The following is a 14,051-nucleotide window of genomic DNA, read 5'->3' as shown; positions in this document are numbered from 1 at the left end:
AAACAATGGCCGCTTAACGGCTGTGTCTCACGAGAAGAGCACGGAAGGGCCGATGCATTTCCTTTAAATAGCTGTCTGCAGGGCCTGCAAAAGGTCGTGCCGTTGCAGCTAGCGGAGGAAGGTGACAGGTCGCTGTCATAAAGTCATGACATGAGGAGCCCTGCGAAGGCCCGGGACATAAAAAGGGTGCCTTTACGTGGCGTAAAGAAGCGCACAGACAGCCTTTTCTGTCTGTCACTCGTCTGCCCTCACCGGTTTACATGGGGAAATCACAGAGTGGGGAAGAGGGGAGGAGGATGCAGGAGGGAGGAGGACGGGCAGGACGGGGGGTTCTGCCCGGGGGGTTCTGCCCGGACACTGTTGTGCAGCGAAGTGCAGTGCAACGAGGCCATTGCCGAACCTTGCATTACGTCAAACGGAGAACACCGCAGCGCCCTGCCCGTTCCATCTCCGTGCTTCTCTCTTCCCACGGCTTCTCTCCCCGCCGTCTACGAAAGCCGGCTCACCAATGCGCTACATCTGTGGCCGCCGTGTATTTCCTGCTGTGGAAGCTCCACCGCTGACAACCAGTCACACCTTCTTCTCCTGCCTTGTTCTGTCTCCTCTCTTCTCCTCTTTCCGTCCGGCTCGTCTTCTTCACGTCAAGCGGCACGGCTGTGTGCCCATCGCACAGCCGCTCGCGTCTATTTTTGTTGGGTCCGGTTCTCTCCGCAGGCGAATGCCGCATTCGGAAGGAGGGTGCTCTCTGCCCACAGATGTTCGGGGTTTGCTAAGAACGGAAGTGGGACTGGGAGGGGGCAAGGACAGGGGCAAAGATGCCAGCATGTTTGGTGAAGTCTTTTGTTTCCCGAAAGGGCAAGTACCTCTTGATGTCCCTGTGGACCTTAGGCTCTTCTTTTGCTCATGGTATTGTTTTTCCTCCGAGCAAGAAAGTCTTGCTTTGGTTGCACATCTCTCCCCCACCGCCAGCTGCCAGCTTTGCTTCTTGCTGTAGACCCTCCGGTATGACCATCGACATCTCCCCCGCCAGCGACGACCCCTCTGCGATCTGTAGAGACTTCGACCATGTAGTGTTCTACGTGAGCTCGCCAAAATTGGTAGCAAACTACTTGTGTAGAACATTCGGGTTCTCCGTGTATGCGTACAAGGGCTTGGAAACAGGCTCGAAGGACATCTCTGCAACGGTGATCAAGAACGGCAACGTCCACTTCGTCCTCATGGGCGCGATCCGGCCGTTGCACAAACAGCCAAAAGACCAGATGATCGACAACATTCACAAGCACATCGCAACGCACGGCGATGGTGTCAAAGATGTGGCTTTCCAGACAGACGACATCAATTTGATCATCAAGCGGCTAGCAGAGAAAGATCACTCCCATTTGATTGTCGATGGCCCGAACACCATAACTGACGAGGCAGGGACAATCAAGACGGTCACCATCCGCGGTATGAACGATACAGTGCACACGCTGGTTGACAGGACCCAGTACAAGGGTTTCCTACCGGGGTTCAAGATTGTGGAGCAAGAAGACGCCCTGTCGGGCACTTCGCCGAAGGTGGACATGGCGGCAATCGACCACTGTGTTCAGAACGAGGACTGGAACCAAATGCTTAAGACTTGTGAGTTCTATAAGGAAAACTTCAACTTTCACGTTTTCTGGTCGGTTGATGAAAACCAGATTTACACTCAGTACTCAGCCTTGAAATCCACAGTCATGAGTTCTGAAAATGAACACATCAAAATGCCTGTCAATGAGCCAGCCATCGGTTTGAAAAAGTCACAGATTGAAGAGTTCATTGAGTTCAACAACGGACCAGGAATTCAGCACATCGCAATAAGAGTCGACAATATTATTGACACAATCAAAAAAATGAGGGAAATGGGAGTTCAATTCATTGATGTCCCAGATGAGTATTATGTAAATTTAGAGCAAAAATTGAAGAGCTCCAAACACCCAAAGATCAAGGAGACTCTCAAATCTGTTAAAAAGTTGGGCATTTTGGTGGATTTTGATGAAAAAGGTTATTTGCTTCAATTATTTACCAAGCCAATTTTTGAGAGACCTTCCTTCTTTTTCGAAATAATCCAAAGGAACAATTACAATGGTTTCGGTGCGGGGAATTTCAAGGGCTTGTTCGAAGTGTTGGAAAAAGATCAAGAAAAGAGAGGTAACCTTACTGCACAGGACGTCAAGGACCGCACAAGAGGCTTACCTCCTAAGCCAAAGACAACTAATTTCAAAAGTGAAATAACAGACGATGATATCGCAGACGCAATCAATTATCTGGTGTGAAGAATTTGCCCTGATACTTGCAAAAAGTAATAATATATACATATGTGGATATTGCGCAACCACATAGCGTTTCAAACAATTACACCACGTGCCGTTCACATATTCACACACTCTTACACACACTTACACACTTACACACTTACATAAAGAACTACACTTTTCTCAAACAGACACATTTCTTTAACACAAAATAGCATATAATTCTTTAATTGGTTTATAATAATGACAATGATGATAGGAATATCTTTTGGGGGTAGCAAATGACGTAGAAGTTACATATGGCGGATAGCAACAAAACGTCCCTCAAGCAAATACAAAACGTCCTTTGAACAGTATAAAACTCATATATAAGGTATGATATAATTTACAAGAGCAAACCTTTAGTAGCTGCTTTGTGAAGCAATGGCTACCATGTTTGCATCTCTTCAAAGTAGTCAACTCTTTTGCAAGTGGATGGTAACCTTTTGGCAATTTCCATCCGAACCAAGTCAACTACTTGTGTGTGAGCACAGGCACCGAACGCAACTGTGCCCGTATTTTCCTTCAGTTCAGCTTCGATAATCTCGGTTACGGGCATTCTGCCATGGATAATCTCGACAAACTCCAAGACCTGCTGTAAGTCTGTTTCCAGCTCTGGAGAGCTGAGTTTTTTCTCTGTTGCTAAGATCCCATCTCCCTCTTCGTTCTTGTGATCAGAGTCGGTGCTGTCTGTGGATGAGTTTATCGAACTCCTTTCTGGTTGAGATATGTATACTCTTGGGACCACATTTTTGTCCTTCAAACTCAGTAGTTCTGCGCCAAACCATTTCAGAGCATCGTAAGATCTGATACCCCAATAAAGTTCGATACGCCTATCAGCTGAACCAGAGGAGACTAGCTTCTCGATGTGCGAAAACGGACCGACTATACCTGTGTTACCTGCAATAAATACCGATTTATCATACTGCTGGTAATAAGATTGCTCTCCGTAGAAACCCTCTACCAGTATCTTTAACTGTATTGATTGAGCATCGGAGCCTTTGAACTTGTTGGCAATAGTTCTTGTGACACCCTTTTTGACACGGCAGCAGAAGGTGATGGTGTCTGGATCGGTGACGGATTCGTATGCAGTGAATGGGTGGTTCTGCCAAAAGGTGTTCTTGGACAAAAATGAAATAAAAGCATGAGAACCAGGGGTAAAATTTCTGTAAAGCTTCGATTTCTTGACATGAACCTTAATGGTTGCGTCGTCACCTGGAAAGAACTCGATGGTGGCGGTGTGGATGCCGTTCAGTGCAATTCTACAAAGCCGGATAAATCTGTCAAAAACCCAAATGGCACAGCAGGTCCAGTAAAATTGCTCGTAAAGCTGACTCCTGGTGTGTTTCCACCCAGTCCAAAGAAACATGACGACAAGAGTAACGTGGGCACCAAGAAAAATCTCGTACCAGTGCTTCCTAATCGCGTAGATAGCCACGGTAGATGCAAGACAGCCACAAACAGTGGAGACGATACCGTATCTGTACCAATCGGCGTGGAATCTAGTGTTTTTGTGTAAGCCGTAGGTTTGAGAAGCCATTGCAAAGGAATGAATGAGGACTTCCATCATAACGATTCTACCGAGCCACTTGTGGTAGACGACAAATCTGGAATACTTCCACCTAGTGACCCACTGGAAAAAGTTGTTCCTTCCAGGGAACAAAAACAAGAGCGGTAATTGATAAGAGAACAAGATACAAGACCTATCCCCCCAGTATCTAGAAGTACCTGTTTGATAGCTGGTAAAGGAGGGGTCATTTTCGTACCACTTATATCCGATGATGCAGCAGCTCAATATGGAATACAAAAACATGATGGATATCCAAAACGTCTCCACCACGTCTGGGCTGAAACCAAGGACTGTTGGGTGGAGATGGTTGCGGAAGATGGCTAGGTTGAAAAACTTCCTCGTCTTTCTCGTCAAGGCGTTGTCAAGAGAGGATGAGACACCCTTTGAGAGCCTCATGGACCAGTTGACAACACCACTAGCCAGCATGACAAAGACAGAGGCTGCAACAAACGCAATTCCAAGAGCATGGGAAGTTTTAATGTTGCCTCGTCTGTTTCTCACGGAGATGTAAAAGTCGTGGGAGAGCTTTTTGAGCTTCTTACTTGTAACCGGGTAGTCGACAACCTCTGTTTTGTTGAAGCTGGTACTGTTACTGACGTCGACTATGGTGTCCAACGTTTTTGCGTAAACTTCAGCGTAATACGAGTTGGTGAGGTCGGTGACGTTGTAGTAGACGCACCCCTTGGAGATCTCCTTGTTGATACCTGTGTTGTTCGCCTTGGTGCTTGTGTACCCGCAATATAGCAGGGAGCCCAAGGCGTTTTCATTTGTGCATACACACTTACCCACGTTTCCCTTCTTACAGAATGTAGCGCTCTTTCCTAAAGCGCTCAAGCACCCATAGTATACGTAGAAGTCGTTGTTGTAGTGATACCACTGGTGACTTGCGCTTGCTACTGAGAGCAGGGTAGAAAGCAGCACGACATCAACGATTTTCATCTTGCTAATGGTAGGGTGTCTGGTCAGAAATTTTTTCTGTTATCTCAAACACATCGCCAGAACTGTCAGCCATGCAGAACCAGCACCTAGGAGAACCTTGCTTCATTATATACGATTCAATTATGAGCCTTCGGGGGTAAGTTGAAAGCTGTTCTCAGCCGTAATTGCTCTGAAAAGAAAGGGGGCTCCATATACAAAACAGGAGGATCAGCACTATTTGCCAATCAGATCCCTTGCTTTCTTGGGCAGAAAAGATTAGCTCCAATTCCTTTGGCATGATTGACCGGCCGGCCGTTCATCCTCCAGTCGATGTCGTTGTGGTCTTGAAAATCCCCCGGACGGAGTCGTCGTCGCATTCATGGAGAAAATGGGTCCCCGCGCCGACATGCGCCTTTGGCCATAGAAAGTGAGACAATCCGTGCCCCGGTGACGGCGTCAGTCCGATAGATCCATGCCATCGGGGCTAGGCATAGCAGTCCTGCTGTCGCCGAGAGATTAAGTTAGCGTGCCTGTGTTATTGAAAGTGGACTGATTGCAGCTACAACAGCCAGCTAGCAAAACGGATACCCGGCAACGCAGAGAACGGCACACAGACACAATGGCACAGGGAGGATCGCATGCATCCACATCAAGAGGAGGACGGAACCCGACACTACGGTTGCTTGCTGGGTCGATGGCGTTGGCGACATTGGCATACGGGTCGTACAAGTACCTCACGTCGGCGGCGGCGGTGACGGGGCAGAAGCAGGAGCAGAGGGCTGGTGGCAGTGCTAGTGCTCTGGAGACCGACGAAACGGCGTGTCTTAGCAGCAACCGGTTGAGACCCAAGCAACGGACCGACGTATCGATCTCGCTAGTGGTGTCGAAGTCGGTGCTGCGGCAGATGGAGCAGTACAACACAGAGCATGAGGACGGCGTGGATTTGCAGAACTACCTTCGCCTATACCCACGCATGGTGGTGGTACTCTACCCGGGGCTGACGCCTGCCGACGTGGAATGCTACTTCGAACTTGACGACGACGTGCGCCATCGAGTCCTCGAAACGGGAAAGGAGGAGAGCGTCTTCCACGTGCTCAAGCAGGTGGGCTCAGATATCACCCTGCTCTGCTTCGACGACTTCGCCATAGATCGGGCGACTATTGATAAGCGGTTCCGGCTGGACAACGTGCTTCGGAATGTTGTTTCTCTCGACAGGGCGTTTTTTATAGACTATATATGACTCCATAAGCTATTCACTCGTTCATTGGCTCATTGGTTCATTTGCTCATTTGTTCACAATGTCTCGCCGGGCGCCAAAGACCACGCCCTCAGTCTTCTGGTTGCTCCCGTTCATGTATCCATACTCGATGGAGCTCCACGGTACTCCGCCCTGGCCCATCACTAGGTGTTTCGGCTTGGCAGGCACCTTCGGCCGCTCGTGCCTTTTGGAGATGCTGGGCCCCATCTGCGGGTACTTGCCAGGGAACTTCTCGCTGAGCAGCCGGGAGAAAGACTGGAGCGCAATCACCACCTGGTAAGGATCCTTTGCCTCGTAGAGATCCACTGTTTGGAAGAGCTCGTCCTGTGCAACACCCTGCAACTTGCAGAAGTTGAGAAACTTCTCGATATTTTCCATTTGGATGAATGCCATCCGGCTCGGCTTGTACTTGAGCGTCGAGTCGCCAAAAGTGCGGTTCACCAACGCACACAACACCCGTCCATCCTTGAGGCTTTCTATAAGTTCTTCCTGCTCCAGCACGGCTCTGTCGGCCTCGTCGCCGAGGATCGCCGTGATCCACCCCTTGACATCCTTCTGGAGCTGTGGGTTGCTGTACTTCCCGTACCTGGACTGTTGGAGGTCTTGGTCAATGTTTGTTGCTGCCTGCTGTTCACCGGACATTTCTTGTGTGTGCTACTTAGGGTGTGTGTGTGTGCAAGCAGGAAACAGACGGGCTGGCAGCGGAAGGAACAGCCAAGTCATCATCTTGGATGCTGGTTCGAACATATATCCGCAGTCCAGGCGGCTCCGCGTGTAAGAAGAGGTGGCGAGCCTTCCTTTTTATTGTTTTCCACAAGCCACCTTTGGGAGGGCGATTAAATATTCAAAAACAAAGGGAGAAATGCATATATTAAATGGAAAAGAAAAGTCAAAGGTCATTATAAAGAAGAAGAAAAACTATACAGAAGAAAAAGAGATATAAATAAGCCAGGGGGTACTTAAGCAGGCCTCAGGCAGACGCCACACAGAAAAACTATCAAAGCTCGCTGTATGGGATCTTGAAGCAAGGTGGAGGGTATGGCTTGTTTTCAACACATTCCATCTCCTCCCAGATGCCGCGGAAGTACTTCTCGATGTTGAGGCATTTGTCGACAAAGTGCTCCTGGTCGAAGCCCTTGCCCTCCTCGTAGTCAGCCACTACTCCCTCTCTGACGACGCGGAGGTGGTCCTCAAGCTTCTTGAACTTGAACTCCACCCAGTCTCTGTAAAACTTGTTGTACTCGTTTTTAGGGAGGACGGAAGGCTTCAAGGATGTGGTGACACAGTTGTCGAGCTCACCTTCGACACCTGTGGCGTAGCTGATGACAAAGCTGATTCTGTTGTGGTTGGTGACCGGCTTGGAGGCCAAGTGTCTCAAGACCCGGCCCTGGATGAGTGTGCCGGAGCCGATAGGAGGGTCTGGGACTCTGGTGACGGTCTCGTTGCCGGTGAGGATGGTGGTCTGGCCACCCTGGGCCTCTTCTGGGAGGTCCAACATGATCACCAGCGGAACGGAGATGGAGTCGTAGTGGACACCCAAGGAGGAAGGGATGTTCTGGCCGTCACTGGCGTCCTGCTTCGCCAAGATGGCGTCGATCTCCTCCTGGCTCTGCGGGAAGTTCTCCAGCTGCTCCTGCGGGTCGTTGGTGGCCAGCGAGAAGTTCAACTGCACAAGGTCTGTTTCCCAGACGGGCTTCATCTTGTGGCCAACAAAGGTGGACACGATCTCGGCCAGCTCCTCGCTTCTGGCCAACGCGGTGGTGAAGGGGGAGTACTTGAAGTGGCCGCCGACGTGGAAGTCGAGTCTGGTGTTGTCGGTCGCCAGGTTAGGCAGGCGGCCGTGGTTCTCAATCACCTTCTTCTGCACAGCCTCCCAGATGAGCATGTTGACCGCCTCCTGCGAAAGAAGCTTGAAGGGGAACGCTGCGCCAAAGGTGTTGATTGGCGCGATGTGTGTCTTGTCGATGTTTAACTCGTCGAGCGTGAACGTCTTGGTGGTCTTGTAGTACTCCGGCTTGAAGATGATGTGTTTCGAGGCGTCGAACGGCATGTTCTTGTCGAAGCCCGGCGTGGCCTCGATCAAGGCTGCTAGCGCAGCAAGCTCGCCCTCCACCGTCTCCTTCGGGATCTTGTAGTCCGGGCAAAACTCCTTGTACGACTCGATCAGGCCGTTTTCCCTCAAGGGCTGCGGGTAGAGCGTCTGGATGCCAACAGTCATTGTATGCGGACGATGGTGCTGTGTGTGTGGTGATGCGATGCGGTGCGATGCCAACAGAGACTCCTTCTCCCCTTTCTCCACCCTCACACGCCCTTAACGCCCTCGACGACCGGAAGCAGATACAAGCTTATTTATATCGGGCCACCTTCCTGTCCATGGCTGTCTTTTCTGGCACACCGAGGCACCCCGATAGCAAGATAGCAACCCTGACGATGCCCCGATAGCGATCCAGACCCTGGTCGAGATAAGCACGCGAGTTGCCGAATGCGGCAGGCAAATTCCCGAGCGAGCTTGCCCGAGAAAACGGTCGTCGTCGGGGCAGGAGCGGATGGTCGAAAAGGGAAAGCGGTGTAGTGCAGAAGACGGTTCGGGCTAGTAGAGAACAAGTATATAGGGTGTGCCGAGGCCGTGAGAGGGCGGCTTGGCCCGGTGGAGGGCAGGGGGGCGTGCATGCAGGGCGACGGGGCCCTGGCAGGGCCGGCGATCAATCGAAGCAGCGGCCGAAGGAGATGCGGTCGACGGTTTTGAACCAGTCGGAGCTTCGGAGGTGTTTGAGGCCGATCGCCTCGGCCCGCAGACACATGTCGTGGTCGTCTGTGACGACGATGTTGTAGCGGAACTCGGCGGCGTCGGCCTTGCTCAACATGGTGTGTTTGGATGCGACGAAAAGCGGGCGGAGGGCCTCGCCCCGGGTGCCGTCGCTCTTGGGAGGGAGACCGGTATGGCCGACGGGGGCCGTCGGCGGCGCAGCAGGGGTGGCGGCGGCGGCGCTGGCGGCCGGGGACGGGTTGCGGGACGTGGGGAAGTGCGAGAGCGAGTAGCCGCCGCGGTAGGCGCCGTTGTAGACGCCGGCGACGCAGCCAGGCTCCTCGAAGAGAGGCAGCTGCGGCAACTCGCCCACGGAGTAGCCGTAGCCCAAGCTCAAGCTCTTGCCGAAGGCGTCGTTGAGCTTCACACTCTGCAAGATCAACTCGTCCGAGTTCAGGCGCCAGTTCTCGTTCTGCTCGAACTCCCGCGTCTCGTTGATGTGCGACGCGGTCGTGCCGTCTGCCCGGATCGCAAGCGCCACGTTCTCCGCGTACAACTGTCTCGCAATGATGACGGCCCGCGTGGCGCTCTCGGCCACAAGACTGTCGTTGGACTTGCGCAACGAGCGGAGCTCCTGGAACACGGTCAACGGGATGGCAAGCTTGAAGATCCGGGCCCGCACGCACTTGAAGATCTTGCCGCAGTGTTTCAACCACACGTTCGTGTCCAGAGAGATGAACGTGATCGACGTGTCCATGTGGTCGCCAAGATCGCCTTTGATCACCACCGGCTTCACCGAGGACAGCTTGTAGTTGCCGTCCGACGACGACGTCCCGCCGCCGCCGCTGCCGCCGCCGCTCCTCGACAGTGGAGCCTTTGCGCTCACTGACCCGCCCTCGGAAGTAATGTCGCACTGGTCCGTACCCTGGTACTGGTCGTCGCTGTTCTCGTTCTCGTCAAAGTCCTCCTCGGAGTCTTCTTCGTACTCGTTATCCTCTTCGGTCTGTCCAAAGGAAAGGAGCTCGAGCGATGAGCGGTGCGCCAACACTGCAGGGTACTGGTTGTTTATAAAGTCCGTCATGAACCCGTACGAGTTGTGATCCCACATCGGTAACTTTGGTGAGTCGTTCTCTCCTGTCCATTTGGCGAGATCGACATTGCTGAAACTATGGTTGTTATTATTATGATCATTATTCTGAGCATGGTTGGTATGGTGGTTCATGGAATTCGTTATGTTAACGGGGTGTTTGTTGGTGTTGGTAGTATTCGTCGTCGTGGTAGTATTCGTATTGGTCTCAGCGTCGTCGTTCTCTTCATCGTCGTCTTCGTCATCATCTTCTTCCTCGTTGGTGTTCGGACTCACAGAGTCAGCTCCACCCTTAACTTTACTAATTGAGCGGTCCATGATAGCAGGTACATCCAGGTCGTCAGATTTGTCCACCGATGAAAAGTTCCTATCCCCCTCGGTGATAACTTTCTTGAACTCACTGTTAGATTCAACGTACCCCGAGAATTTCAACAAGGGTTGCAATCTCGAATCCCTGATGAAATACGTAAAGTACGTCATGTTGGAGGGGTTGATCGAGACTGCGTCCGACTGAAACTCAAATTTGAAAATGTTGTCACACTTTTTCAATCCGAACTCAGGAAAAAAATCGCAGAGATAGCCACCTAAAAGCAATATTCTAATGTAACGCTCTCCATCTTCATGGGAATTGTAAATCGCACCGGATAGCGGTGTGTCAAAAATATTGCTTTTGATGCCTGTTTCAAATACAGTGGAATAATCTCCCTTTGGGCACACTCTATCAAACCATAAAGACCCCCAACATTTCCAAACTTCCCACAACGTTTCTTCCTCACCGAAATAATCAAAGAGTTCTCTGCTGCTATTACCTGAGGCGGTTCTGCACAATAAAGTCTTGTACCTTGATCTCAATTCTGGCACAGATCTGACAATGCAGAGAATATCGTTGAGATACAACACTAAGACTTTCCATGGGAAAATTGCCTGGAGTAGCTTCACGAACATGGGCTTGGATGCAGGATAAAGCTTGATTGAGTTGCATACACTTATTAGGAAATATAACCAAACTATTGCATGGGGAGTTGATGTCTGCACTGGGCCAGATAAATATTGTTTCAACATCTTCATTGACAACTCAATCACACCTTTGTTGATATGCTCTAAAAGTAAGAACCAATACTTTTCATTTAAATGAGAAGCTGAGGAATTGACTAGGAATTCAGGATCATTAGGATCCGCAGATGAGAGACCTGCGCTTAATATACTTGCCGAATCACTTCTTGATCTTCTCCTCTTATCTCTCCGGTCCTTTTTATCTTTCCTTTCCTTTAATGCATCTGGTAAATCGAAAAGCTTAGCAAAGGGATTGGAGCTTAGTCCAAAACCCATCAAATGATATATGTTGGATAATGCAAAATTCGCACCTTTTTGGAACCAGAAGGTCACCTTATCGTTAATATCCGAAGTTGTGCAATCTGGCCTTATTTGGAAAAAATCAATGTTGGTGTTATCTACGCCAAAATTCGAAGAATAGTGAGAAACAATATTAATCATCTCCTCATTCATACTATAAGTTGGAAGGAGTAGAATTTTGTGGATCTTGACAAAATCTATCATAGCCATTTCAACAGCAGTTAGCATGTTTCTTTGAGAGCATACATTATCAACAATCATTCTTAAATATTGCTGGGTTGGAACAAATGGATCCTTACAGTTGACACCTTTACCTATAAGCATCAAGGCTTCCAAATTGTCGTTCTCCACTGAACACATGTGGTAATAAATTTTACCGTGACCAAATTGGGTTTTTATTGCTTCTTGATACCAATAGACGGAGGATGTTTTCCAATCCATGTATCTTGCAGGGTACAATGCAATTGCCATTCTGCTCAAATCTCCCAATTTTTCCGCCCACCAACATTCTATGCCTAGTTCAGGATCTGTCAAGCAACTTATTATGTTGAAAGAATAAGAAACAAAACATGCGCAAACCTCATGTTCGACAAAAATTGCAACCACGTTCTTTAGAACCTCTAAAAAGGCAACCACTCCATAGACCCACATTCTTTTCAATATCCTATAATTGGATACTAGCGGTCTACCGGTTTTTGTCGATGCTGGTGATAGAGCATATAATAGAAAATCGTAGTAATTGTCGAGTAGCTGAACGACATGTTTGTAAACAATCCAAAGTTCGTTATTTAGTTCGGATCCTACGTTATTTTCTAGTAGTTTTTGGTTCACATCGGCACAGCCTTGTTGTGTTTCAACCTCAAGTTTAAGTATCGATTTGTAGGTTTCCTGTAAATTTGAAATGAGTAGCTGCTCTTCTTCAGACATTATCATTTGTGGTTGCTGTTGCTGTTGCTGTTGTTGTTGCTGCTGCTGCTGCTGCTGTTGTTGTTGTTGTTGTTGCTGCTGCTGCTGCTGCTGCTGCTGCTGCTGCTGCTGCTGTTGGGGAGTGAGAGCTTGTTGTGGTTGTTGCGATTGGGGATTTGGTGTATTGTCATATTGTGGAGGACTATTACTCATGTTTTTGGTTTGGTTATATTGTGAAGACATTTTGTCGTCTAATGGTTCTGGAGACTGAGATGTCTTTTGAAAATTCGACAGATGAGGACTTTGCTGTGGCTTGTAGTTTTTCAAGTAGTAATTAATCTGGTCTTGATCAACAGGATATTCTGAGCTCAAATCGGCAGTGACAGATCTAGGTAAGAACTTGTTTTTCGCCGTTAAATCTAAATTTGAGGCCGAAATGGAAGGTTTCTTCAAAGAGGACTGCAGTATCTGATAGTGCAGCTTCGGAGTTAATTGAGAAGCTGGAGTGAAATTCAAGTTATTCGATGCTCCGTTGTTAGTCGTGAAGTTGTTAGTCGAAGTGGTTGCGATAGTCGGTGTGTTGCTATGCCTATAGTAGGCAGGTTTAAAAGAGTTCAGCTGGTTCTGAAAAGGAGCTAAAAACGGATACTGGGATGCAATAACCGGGTTTGTGTGGAATTCCTGTTGATGTGGTGTTTGAGGCGTCTGTCTTTGTAGCTGTTGTTGCTGAGAGGGTTGCTTGTATGGAACCGGGCTCTGGATGTGCTGGTTGGGGATGTAATAAAGATTGGAAGATGAGGAGGTTAACGGAAAATAAGCACTTCTCTTATTCGACTGGTTATTGATGGAGGAATGAGAACTTTGTCTCTTCTGTTGAACTGGCGGAGAAGTTTTGATTATAGCCTGCAATCTGTTTCTCCTACTTGCGTGGGTGTTTAGATTGGAAGGGTTGAAGGTTGTAGTGCTATCTGGGATGTGTTTTAGGTTTGCCTTGTTGTTGGAAGAGTTCAGGTTGTCGTTTGTAATTTGTAGATCAGGGTTTGCAGCTGTGTTGGGACTATCTATGGTATTAGCAGCTGAGTTTTGTATATTCATTTGAGTTTTGTCGAGCAAAAGAAATGCACCTTACGGCGATCTTCGCATAAGAAGATTCAAGAAGGGGTGGTCTGTGGAATGGAATGCAAATGCAAGGGGCACTCCGTAATGTCTTCGCAGGTCTTGTTCTTCTAGACGTGCACAAACGTTCTATCGGAAATGGCAGCGGTAATGGCGATGGCAAGGGTCTGCGTGTGTGGTGTAAGTTCCCTCTTCTTCGCTTTCTAATCACCCTTTGTCTGCTTTCTCGTTCTGTTTCAGCTTCCAGTGTCTGTCGCTTGTTGCAGCTGGGGGCGTTTCGGTCGTCCGCTCTCGGTGGCTCTCTGTCGATGTGTTCTTCGCAGCAGTCGGCAGAAGAGCGATGCAGGGAGGCGGTGCAGGGGTTCTGTGCGCCGGCGTGCAAGCGTGTAGTGAGGTGTAGTGTACGGTACGTACTGTCGCTGTTGCGGGGCGACGGGCGGATAGGGCGACGGAAGGGCACAAGGGGCGAATGCTGTGTGGTGCAACGGCTATACGGAGCAGTATTTCCGGAGTGTGCTCTGTCCTGGACTGCGTTCAGGGCCTGGTGTGTGTGTAGGATATGCTCCTCCTGTCCTGTGGCAGCGTCCGCAGGCCTCTCGTGCTGCTGCCTCTCCGCCCGTGGCTCCAGCGGGCCAGATAGAATGAGTAAGCAGACGCTGGCGCCCTTGTCGTTTTCTGCGCTGGGCCTGAGAATGGCGCGCCCGGCGTTCCCCCGGCGGCCGGGGAGCAGGAGGCTGGGCGGGGGAGGGCTCGGGCTCAGCGGAACATGAAGAAGGAGATAAAGA

General features: G+C 49.7%; 5 protein-coding genes across 5 annotated transcripts; 2 read left to right on the top strand and 3 right to left on the bottom strand.

Annotated features, from left to right (window-relative positions):
* Positions 1-1,004: 1,004 nt before the first annotated feature.
* PICMEDRAFT_35821 (hypothetical protein) lies at positions 1,005-2,294 on the top strand (the record flags this gene model as incomplete). Its single annotated transcript, XM_019162968.1, has 1 exon — positions 1,005-2,294. One exon carries the CDS (start codon positions 1,005-1,007, stop codon positions 2,292-2,294), a length of 1,290 nt encoding a protein of 429 aa, XP_019016467.1.
* Positions 2,295-2,700: 406 nt separating this feature from the next.
* PICMEDRAFT_74118 (hypothetical protein) lies at positions 2,701-4,821 on the bottom strand (the record flags this gene model as incomplete). Its single annotated transcript, XM_019164682.1, has 1 exon — positions 2,701-4,821. The coding sequence occupies one exon, from the start codon at positions 4,819-4,821 to the stop codon at positions 2,701-2,703; it is 2,121 nt and encodes a 706-aa protein (XP_019016466.1).
* Positions 4,822-5,419: 598 nt separating this feature from the next.
* On the top strand, positions 5,420-6,040 carry PICMEDRAFT_74117 (hypothetical protein; the record flags this gene model as incomplete). Its single annotated transcript, XM_019164681.1, has 1 exon — positions 5,420-6,040. The coding sequence occupies one exon, from the start codon at positions 5,420-5,422 to the stop codon at positions 6,038-6,040; it is 621 nt and encodes a 206-aa protein (XP_019016465.1).
* A 22-nt stretch (positions 6,041-6,062) lies between these two features.
* On the bottom strand, positions 6,063-6,907 carry PICMEDRAFT_170610 (hypothetical protein). Its single transcript, XM_019161447.1, has one exon. The coding sequence runs from the start codon at positions 6,698-6,700 to the stop codon at positions 6,086-6,088; it is 615 nt and encodes a 204-aa protein (XP_019016464.1). The 5' UTR covers positions 6,701-6,907; the 3' UTR covers positions 6,063-6,085.
* A 148-nt stretch (positions 6,908-7,055) lies between these two features.
* PICMEDRAFT_36478 (hypothetical protein) lies at positions 7,056-13,722 on the bottom strand (the record flags this gene model as incomplete). Its single annotated transcript, XM_019163009.1, has 5 exons — positions 7,056-8,243; positions 9,232-9,364; positions 9,737-9,933; positions 10,279-12,210; positions 13,672-13,722. Coding segments are annotated over 5 exons (3,501 nt in total), but the record flags the coding sequence as incomplete, so codon positions are not given.
* Between the last annotated feature and the right edge of the window lie 329 nt (positions 13,723-14,051).

The sequence above is a fragment of the Pichia membranifaciens genome (assembly GCF_001661235.1).
Source record: "Pichia membranifaciens NRRL Y-2026 unplaced genomic scaffold PICMEscaffold_5, whole genome shotgun sequence".
Classification (NCBI taxonomy): Eukaryota; Fungi; Ascomycota; class Pichiomycetes; order Pichiales; family Pichiaceae; genus Pichia; species Pichia membranifaciens.
This window is presented reverse-complemented; position numbering and strand designations above follow the sequence as displayed.

Bases quoted from the DNA above. Each gene is read 5' to 3' on its own strand.
- PICMEDRAFT_170610 (XM_019161447.1), bottom strand. From the start codon at position 6,700: ATGTCCGGTGAACAGCAGGCAGCAACAAACATTGACCAAGACCTCCAA.